General features: G+C 40.4%; 1 protein-coding gene across 1 annotated transcript in view; it reads right to left on the reverse strand.

Moving 5' to 3' along the window:
• Positions 1-10,819, reverse strand: part of RAD54B (RAD54 homolog B (S. cerevisiae)) — a 107,979-nt gene that overhangs the window by 1,473 nt on the left and 95,687 nt on the right. The window contains exons 10-14 of the mRNA XM_019550571.1: positions 10,122-10,412; positions 7,992-8,167; positions 5,335-5,596; positions 2,579-2,645; positions 2,049-2,249 (exon numbers count right to left, since the gene is read on the reverse strand). Of these exons, the coding sequence (XP_019406116.1) occupies positions 2,049-2,249; positions 2,579-2,645; positions 5,335-5,596; positions 7,992-8,167; positions 10,122-10,412 (997 nt within the window). The remainder of the gene's footprint in view (positions 1-2,048; positions 2,250-2,578; positions 2,646-5,334; positions 5,597-7,991; positions 8,168-10,121; positions 10,413-10,819) is intronic.

Here is a 10,819-nt window from a genome sequence, read left to right on the forward strand (position 1 = left end):
AGGCTATGGGACCTGAATCTGTTCAGCCTCCATAAAAGAAGGCTGAGGGAGGATCTAGTGGCCTGTTACAAACTAGTCAGAGGGGACCAGCAGGCATTGGGGATTCCCTGTTTCCCTGAGCACTACCAGGAGTGACTAGAAATAAGCTGGCAGAGGGTAAATTCAGATTAGACATCAGGAGGTGCTACTTCACTGTCAGGACGGCTAGGATCTGGAACCAACTACCAAGAGAAGTGGTGCTGGCTCCTACCCTGGGGGTCTTTAAGACAAGGCTAGATGATCACCTTGCTGGGGTCGTTTGACCCCAGTACTCTTTCCTGGCATGGCAGGTGGTCGGACTTGATGACCTGCTCAGGTCCCTTCTGACCCTACTATGAAACTATATGCTTATTTACGAAGGCCTACAATACTCCAGAGAGTCCCCTGTGGTTCATTGGTAGAATCCTTGTCTGCCACACAGGAGACCTGGGCTCAATTCCCATGTGCTTATACAAATACAGCAATGGAAGCACCAAATGTCAGACTCAGTTTGGCCTTTGGATTCTCTCTGAGTGGCCTAAAGGGGAGATGAAAGATCTGGGCAGCCTCCACTCCTCAAAAAAAGCAACCTCCTGCCTAGGCATATGCATTGAAGATCTAAGTGACCTTTCATGCATATACCATGATCCAAAAGGCTCAATGGTTGCCATAAAACAATACTGCAGTAGCTGTTTTACTTGAGCAACACTGCTATCAAGATGGTAGGCAAAAAACAGACATTGCACTAGTGCCATGTGTGCTATGCAATCATATGAGTTTCATTTCCTCCACTCCAGAACAGAAGCTCAATCTTTTAGCCATTAAAACCAAACAAAAACCAAACACCCATAAGGCACACTGAAATCAATAGACTACTCTCCAGGGTGCTTTCACAATAAGCAGAAAACCAAAAACACTTCTTGTACTATAAAAGCATCCTAGCTGAATTAACCAAATACTTCCTGACTTAGGTGGGGACATGATGGGAAAAAATATGAGCAAAACTTTCATCAATCAGCTGGAGACTAGTATTCCACCAGGCTCAATCAACCTCTGTTTTATTGCTCTGTTGGTAAGAGGACAGGTATATGTTTCGACAGCAGGCTTACAGGGATGTGCCAGGTATAATTCTCACCAGCTGCATTTTTACTTAATGCTGATGAAGTTACATTTTTTAAAATTACATGCATTGTATTGGCTCGTATTACTATAGATTACAGTGTCTGTTTAAAAGAAATAAACATCCACACCACTTTGGACAGGAAGTTATTGGGTAAGAGATGCCACTTCTGAGAAACTGGGATGGCCACAGGGCTTAAGAAGTGATGGAGAGGTGCCTTTACTAAACTCAGATCAAAGCATTAAAAAAAATAAAAAATCCTATCCCTAATTTTGAATCAATTATACATAAGGTATTAAAAAAACATGAATGCAGAAAGAAAACAAAAAGGGATAGTTTTCAAGCAGACAGGGAGAAATAAGGAACATTCAATGGAGGCGGGAGTATTTTGCCCTGGGTCTATAGCAGGTAGCAAGTAAGGGATGGATCAGCACCCCAAAACTAACTGTATTCATCACTAGTTTTTAGGTGGTAGCTATATCATGAAAGTTTATTATGAGCTTTCATAAGTTTATTATGACCTTTGGCCAGAACCTCAACTGGTATAAACTGGCATATATCAGTTTGTAGCAGCTGATGATCTGGTCCATTGTGTTCTTACTAATTCCTTTTTCTCTTGACACTTTCTGAGTAAGTATAATTGCTCTCATTTGGTTGTGACCACTGTTACTAGTTCAGCTAAAGTAAAAGTCATCGTTTCAAGAAATGAAACTGTTCTCATTGCCATCTAATACAGGAGTCCTACTGATTGGAAAAAAAGGTGTGAGACAATGTCATGAGGATTTAATAAAAAGCATCATTACTTTAATCCTTTTGCACCAGGTTTCAGATTTTTTTTAAACACGTGGTTGGTCATTGAAAAAAGACGTCTCAACCCTGCAAGTGCCAGAGAAATAAAGAAAAAACTCACTTTGATGGTCTTTCTTCGCCATACAACTGCACTCAAGCAAGTCATGGGTAACACAGCTGGAATCTTCATGTAGTATAAAGAGGTTTCTAAGCTCCTCAGTGGAAAAATGAATATGTTCAGATGTCTTGGAAAGATCTACAACTGCCCCAGAAATGTCTTGCTTGCTGATTTGTCTTTGATAAATCTTTTCTTCTATTGAGCCTGCATTGAAAGACAACGAATACATTAAGGTTAATTTTAGACTAGTTTTATAAAAGATGAAAATCCCTGACAATGGGATAATCTGGAAACGTTAACATAATATTTTCAGTTATTAAAGAGTATTTAGAACAAAGTAAAGGCAACTGGTTACCCTTTGCATCTATGAGAGATCTCCCTCTATTTTCAGTAACTGAGTCTAATGTAAATGTTTTCATGTCCTTTATAACAGATGTTTTACAAAATTCACTACTTTTTTACACTATTAATAGCTCACATTTCCTCCCTCGAGGGTATGCTAGAATACCATTTACATTTATAATATTTCTGACCTGTAGTTAGCAGTCTGTAAATACGCACAGTATGTTTCTGACCATCTCTCCACACTCTGGCCATTGCCTGAAGAAGGTAAAATAGAAAAGATCTTAAAAGACCATTATACAAAAGAGATTTAGCCAAAATATGCATGTTCTTCTGAGCAAATGCCAAGCTCTGCTAGCTCATTAAAAGGAACAATATCAAAATAATACATTCCCGCAACGTTATCCTTGACTGTGTTACTATTATAATTTTAGGTACAGCCATTTTAAATATTTTTTAAATAAATTTGCTTTTTACCACTTATGCCACTTACTCATTGCATCACAAATACATATCCAGCACATGTCCATGTAACACAAGATGCAGTATTTTGCAAGCTGAAGCGTCTGGGGTTTATTTTACCAGAGCGTGTTTCTTGAAACACGTCCCAAGTGACCATGGTGAGCAGAATTTGAAACAAAGACAAAGCAAAATACCTAAGAGTTCCTTTCAGGGGTTAAAAAATTAATATACGTGTACAAATGGAGGCCTAGCATTTAGAAGGGTTTTTTTAAAAAATACAGAATTATTAAAATGTTCTTATGCCAACAAAATCCCTAAAGCACTTCTGTAATAATTACAAGAATAGCACTAGTTTTCTTTTAACATCTGTTACCACTTGACTTCTTTCCTCTTTCTACACTATACTCAGGACCTCTCTTCAGCAGTATTTGCTATGTAGTCTGATCAGTAATTTGATTTCACTTTTGGAAAAAAAAAATAGAGATGATGGAAGCCAGGGCCATGCAAGACATCCCTCCAGAGAGAAAACATATCGATTCCTCTGTCGTGTATGCTGTTTGCCACAGTTAAGTGCTCTAAATTTATTTTACCTTGAATTTTCAAATTAGGCACCAGCAGCTCTGACTGCATGTTACAACACAAGGCACATACAACACACATAACAACTGAACTGTTCCCTATCTATAACTAGGAACTAGTTCACAACTCTCATGGGTCAGAGGTGTTCACATGCACAGTGTCCTAGCATTCCAAGCAGAATAGTCAACTTTCAGGGGTTGACGTGCTGTGGATCAGGCACCAAAGGGTGTGAATGAGCACCTAACCCAGCATGCTTTACAATGAGCAAGGGGTGATGGGGAGGGAACAGAAGACGAGTGTTTGAATCCATGCTCCGAGAGTCCCACAGGATAGTCCCATGTTTTGGTTTCCCTTCTCTCTCAAACATGAGTTCACTAAAATTCAGTAGCCTGAACTGACAAGTAGTATGTTTACCTCACTTGGGGTAGTGGGGAAAGAAGGCAGTGGGGAAGAGAAATGAGTGCTTGGACCCATGTTCTTGGGTTCCCAGGGATTGAGGGAAATATGATGAGGGGCCGAGCAGAGATAGAGTAGGGAGGCAAGACATAGTTTCATAGTTTCTAGGGTCAAAAGGGACCTGAGCAGATCATCGAGTCCAACCCCCTGCCATGGCAGGAAAGAGTACTGGGGTCAAACGACCCCAGCAAGGTGTACATCAAGCCTCCTCTTAAAGACCCCCAGGGTAGGAGCCAGCACCATGTCTCTTGGAAGTTGGTTCCAGATCCTAACTGCCCTGACCATGAGGCTTCGGGAATGGTGTCTCGAGGCAAGCTTTGGCTTCCTTAACAATGACCGGCACATCACAACAAGAGACATGCTCAGATGGGATGGGCTCCACACTTTCCCTAAAGGTAAGTGTGTGTTTTCTTCTAGGTTGGCGGATCTCCTCCGGCAGGCTTTAAATTAGGTTTGCTGGGGGAAGGGGAAGACAAGGGCGGAGGAGACACTGGACTGCCAGACTAACCAACACCCACAACTACAGCCCAGCCTAGGCCGATGAGTGGAACATAGACACAGGTAAGCAACAGGGGCTAGGGTAATGCTGAAAGTAGGGGGCCTCAAATGCCTCTACACAAACGCTCATAGTATGGGACACAAGCAGGAGGAACTTACTCTCCTGCTAGCTGACACCAACCCGGACATAGTGGGGATCACTGAAACGTGGTGGGACCCAACACATGACTGGGCAGTGAATGTCAAGGGCTATAGGCTGTACAAGAGGGACAGGATAGGAAGGAACGGTGGGGCTGTGGCACTCTACATTAAGGAGGGATACACATCCTTGTCAATTAGCAAAGAATCAGACATAGCTGGTTGTTAAAAAGATAGCTTTTATAACCAAGCAGTACAAGGGAGCTTACTGAAAAAAGTACTAACAAAAGGGTTGGGGGGAAAGCATCAGTAGAGTTCTGGCTGCATACTGGAATTGCTGGTTGCAAGGTGGGCTGGTGGGTGGGGGGGGCAGGGAGGAGAAGAGCAATGCAGTGTGGGATGCCTGGAGGACCAACCAGACCTATGTCACAGAATGCTTTATGTCCACACGTAATATGTACCTGGTGCACAGTGCACCAGGTTCAAAATAGTAACTGATTTTCCAGGTACTCTTCTGAACCATTCACCAAAACTACCCTAGGTGTTATATACGTCCACACCCATATCTGATTAACATGGGTTCAAACCTGCAGGGATACTTTTGATAAAGGAATAGCGCTAACTTAAACAACCTGCCTTTCTCCACAAACATGGACTTTCTTCCAATATTATCTTTGTCTAGATGCATGTAGACTGATAGTCAATTACAGACCAGCAAGAGATTTAAGATTTGATATTTTAGAAGCCACTTCCACATTAATCAAAACCCTATTTGGTCTACATCCCATCCCTGATATAAACAGTTGTATCAAACCTGAATATCAGTAGCTGGATTCCAGTCGATATCATATAAAATTAAATGAGATGCACCAACAAGGTTCAGACCAACACCTCCAGCCTTTGAACTTAGCAAAAAAATAAATGCTGGAGAGAATTTATTATTAAAACTATCAACGATCTGTTGTCTCTGGGAGACAGGCGTTTGTCCATCAAGTCTGGTATAAGAGTATCCATAATGCTTGCACATCTCTTGTAATATATTCAGTGTCTGGGTGTAATTAGACACCAGCACAACTCTGTCAAACAGAGAAACAAAGAACTTAGTTGCACACAAGCAGCAGAAGGTAATAAAACTATAATATTTTTATTTATTGCAGGCAACTAAAAAAAATAAAACTACAAGTCACACAGTTGCTCATCAGCCTCATTTTACTCAAATATCTTGACAAATAGAATGTTTCATTTTGCAAACAAAGGCACAAAATTGATTAATCTGCATTATACCTGCCTTTAAGCTTTCAAATTTGAAAGCACTGTCTTTCCAGCAGGACTCTGCTTAATGTACAAATTGAAGGGGTTTACTTATTTAATTTAGATTTAGATTTCCATTTATACAAAATAGGTCTGCTATTTTGGACCTATTTTGGATACTACATATTTCTACACAAGGTGCTATCATAACTATTAAATAATAACTTTGGCTTCACTTAAACAAAAAGCTGCTATGAATATTTTCACAGAACCTGAGAGAATTCGAACAAGATAAACTACTGATAGGACAAACGGAGGTCTATTTTAAGCCAATGTTGCTTCCCCAAACTTCGGGGTTTGCATAACATGAAAGAAGAGAAAGCGGAGGGCAAAAGACATTTCATAGTTGCAGGTATTATCACAATTTTTGGTAAATTTGGTCTTTTGGTTCTTTGAACTACTGACTGTGCAGTTACCTGTACTATATCACTGATCTTTTTTTATGCACTGTAACTCCATTAACACCTTGATAGGTAAAAAGATACAGAGCTTTACTGCACTTCAGGTGCTGCATGATGACTGCCCACGTGCATACTCTTAGCCAGCGGTAGATGAATGCTAACTGCAGTTAGATTAATTGGCTGTGCCTCTCAGTAGAGCTACTTAGCTCAGGTACAGTACTGTGCAAATGTGGCTACCCTGCTTCACATTCAGGACACAGCACAGAAAATCATGTGGCGTTCTTCAGCATGGCACCACATGGTACAGTGAGAGGTGTCAACATGCCAATCAAGAGAAAAGCTGCCGTTGTTTAAGCTTTCAGCTGCTGCAAGGTAAGGGCTTTCACATGGGGCAGTTACTATGAAGTACATGATACATGGTAAAGTTGCACTCATTTTTACTCTACATAAATTATCTGCATGTCTACACCCTCCATCTCAGAAATCTGCAAATGCAGAATGTTTCTTTCTCTTTAACTCCTGGGAAAGACTGTCCTGAGTAAGGGAAACAGCCAGTCTAACATCAGCCACAAAAAATATTAACCAAATGGAGCATTTCATTTCCAGCTCTGCCTGAAGGGCACAGAATGAATGGAACTTAAATTATAAAAAAAAAATTGCTTAATATTAAATCTAAAAACAATGAGATATAAGGGATGTATTGTAGGGAAAAAGCCAGCAAGGGGTCCAAGACTCCATATGTCATTAGTGGAAATGTATCTGTAACAAATTATGCATTCACGAATTCTGCTGTGACAGGATGGCGTTAAGTGAAACCACACTGGACTCTGGGCTTGAAAAACCACTCCAATTCACACCTGGTTTTTATTCTTCAATAGGAAAGATATTCTGAAGTAGGATAAATACAGTGTAAAAGATATGAATCTGGAGCAACATACAGAAAATACAACTAAATGCTGGTGAATGCAGAGTAAAGCATAGCTAAGGGACAACTGTTTTCTTAAAGTATTACAAAATAGTCCAGAATGTATACAGGAAGAGTCAAAGTTGCTCACTCTGAGTTGTCATTCAGCAACAGGAGACAACTATCTCCCTTAGAACCAAAATGATGGGGCGGTACTTTTCCCTGATAACTTTTGAAAAGACTTATAGAGATGGTTACAGAGCTGGATCCACAAAGGTATTAAAAGATGCCCATCAAGGCAACTAACTCCTACCGATTTTGATGGAAATTAAATATAAATAAATACCTTTGAGGATCTGAGTCTTGGACTCTTTTAACATGGAGTAAGAGGCAAACACTGAACAATAGTTATAAACTTGACCATACCGCTAGAAACAGCTCATAATCTAGCAAGTACAAATATCTTTGCTAGGCAATTTTAAATACTTAGTGCACTAAACAATTACCCCAAGGAGATAAACAGTTCTGTGCAAGTAAAAGGTACCATGTTGCAGCACGCTAGTTTCAGTGTGTTATTTGCTTAGCTAATAAAGTTCAGTATGAAAAGAAGCCAAAAATACTATTTGTCTGGAAATAACATGAACAAGTACTCTTAACAAGTGTGTCAACTGCGAGTCTTCAGTTACTAGTTGTAAAATAAGCATAGGTCTTAGCATAGTATGTGTGTTAAGTATCCTTGGCAGCTACACTAGACTGGCAAAGGAAACACACTGTCGCTATGTTGAGGAGGAATAATCAGAAGGATCACCTTAGTTAAGATGTAAATAATAATTTTTTCTTTTCCTTTGCTCTTACCTTTCAGCAGGGCTGAGCTCCCGGATTGCTGTTAACAACTTTGCCAGCACCTGCAGTTTTCCTGAATCAGCCTCAGCAAAAGTGGTCGAGGCATAATCTTGTGGGAAAACATTTACCAAGCCTTCATAAAGATTTGATTCATCGTGTTCATCAAAAGTTCCACTGCACTCTTTTTCCTATAAAAAAGATTGGCATTGTATGTATTTTCTAAAGAAAATTTAAAAATTATTTTGTAAATAGTTTCATTACTACAACCAATAATTCATATAGATACTGATGCTGATAACCTCGTTTAATAACTTCATACTGTTTACTCTAATACACAGTTTTACACAGTTTAAGAATAATAAAGTCAAAGTCGATGTGTATCTTCTATCTTCAGGTCTTATTTATATCTGGATAAAGTACAGAGAAGGAAATACTATTAGTTTGTGCCTGCTTGTTCATCTCTTTTTTTTTAAACATGAGAGAAGCTGACACTATGTTTACACCTGCTTCATTCTATGGTAATCTATTATGGAGCATCAGAGACATTTATTTTTAAGGAAGCAGCACAAGATCCAAACAGGCCAATTAGATAAATGTAGTAAATGAGCCTGTATCGAAGTCTGTGCTGCTGCAACTACATTGCTACTGATACATACACAAGATAATTTTAAATTGGTTGGAGTATTGACCCGCTACACTGCAGTCTGCTTGATAGGCATATTCAGACACAGCCTGAGATAAAAGCTTTAAGTAACTTCTGCACTTAAGAATTTGACTCTAATGGTAGTTATTAATTAACATATCAATCTAGTTACCTGTGTCATTGCTGCTGTTATTCCAGAAATTCTGAAGTAATGTATAGTGGGATTGGATATCACAGGAACTAGAGAAAGAAGAAACCTACTAAATCTGTGGTGTAGAGCCTGTAACCTCTAGCTTCAATCAGCAAGTGTTCTGGCAGATGTTAATTTAATGGCATGATGGGATCTTATTCTGGATTCCAACAACTATACATCCTGCCATGCCATATGTGTATGGCAAGGCACAATTTTGGAGATCAGGGACAGATCCCAATTGTGCAACCCTGGCACAATTGCATGCAAAGTGCCCTTTCAAGAGGCCATTGCATAGAGCCCAGGAACCTAGGCTCCACACGCATGGCAAGTTTATACCCACATACCAGGCAGGGCTGCCTGTGGGTTTAGAGGGGGCCAGATGGGGAGGAGTTGATGAGCTCCCTCTGCCCAGGAAACATAAACCTGACTATGATGCAGCCCTGCATGGACTGTATGATACACAGGTTTACAAGGGCTGAGTGGACCCAAAGCTGCCTCTGGTGATGGGGTAGGGACCAGTATTAGGTGCTAGACCCAAGGGCCTGATGCTGCTTCCTGCAATGAGGCAGAGGATAGCTTCGAGTCCTGGTGCTCCCTCCTGGGATTGCACAAGGAATAGCACTGGGGCCCAGGTCTGGGACCCAGCATTGCTGCCCTGGATCAAGCATGGGGCAGCATTGCTTTCTAGGTTCAGGTGAGGGACAATGCTGGTTCACACCAGAATCATACCATAAATGTAATCTGCCTAGGCCCTAAAAAAGGGTGAAGAGCTAGCAACAAGCAGCTTGTGTGTACTATACAGGCCTTGTAGTCATAGAGGCTTCAGTGGCTGCCACTTGGAATAGAGTTTATGGAGTGTTTGTTCCATAGTTGACTCAGTATATCTGACAAAATGCCTTAATTGTCAAGGTCTGCAGTACAAACTAGCTTTATAATACATTCAAAATGTATTCCTTTGAAAACAATGGATTTACAGTCTGTTCATTGTAACATATTTTTACAAATTTTCAGGGGACGATATCAAGGCTGGGTAGGCAAGTGAATTAACAGAAGCATTAGAATCAATAAAATAATATACAGTAGTGGGGACCGGCTCAGAGTTTTTACTCATATATATCCAGATTTTCCGATATTTCTAATGGTTAATTTTTTTTTAAAGCTATACTCGTTTTCTAAAGCAGATCTTATTTGAGGCAGAGGAAGCGTATTAAATGAGCTCCCTCACAAAGATCTTTAAAAGTACTCCCGCCCTTGTGTATAGGAATGTCTAATTCCTAACTCTGTTGAAGCAGAATAGAATAGATACCTTTATGGCTTTAAACAAAAGGCAAGGGTGGTTGCAGAGTTTTTTCAGAGCTCCGATGCATATCAAATGAGGACTATTTTCTAAGACCCCTTGTAGGCAAGATTTAACAATGCGAGAACTAAGCAGTTTTCGATAGAGTTCAAGCTGCAAGGCTGTTGGTCGGCAGAAGAGTATGCTCTCCTTTTTTGGAGGGAGAAATTTGTTTATGATATCTTGCGTTCTTCTTAGAATAAAGAGTCCAGTCAGACGAGTTAGCTCTGCTGCTCTTCTCTCTCCCAATTCCTTTTCTTCCTAATATAACAGACCAGATTAGTTATACATTCTAAAGCAGCTTCCATTACATCACAATTCTTTTCTATATGATTTTTAATCAAGCGGTTGTGAACAGTTTAGTGGTACCTCTTTAGTGATCAGTTCCTTTTCAACCATATTGGCTAGGGACAGACATTCAGGCTGAATTGATTCAATCTTTTCAAATTAGTCTCACCTGGCTAGTTGAATCAGTTTGTAACTGTACAGACACCCCAGAAATTCAGGCACATGCCTCAGGTTAAAAGCTGGGGGGTGCTAGAGCAGCCCTCCCTTTCCTTCCACAGAGCTAAGCTGAGGCGGGCATGGCCAGGCCCTGGCAGGATGGCCTTTCCCCACCCCTGACCAGCTCAGGAGGGAATTGATAACACAGTGTTTATCACCCCTAA

This window comes from Crocodylus porosus, unplaced genomic scaffold, assembly GCF_001723895.1.
Source record: "Crocodylus porosus isolate Cpor-Errol unplaced genomic scaffold, CroPor_comp1, whole genome shotgun sequence".
Classification (NCBI taxonomy): Eukaryota; Metazoa; Chordata; order Crocodylia; family Crocodylidae; genus Crocodylus; species Crocodylus porosus.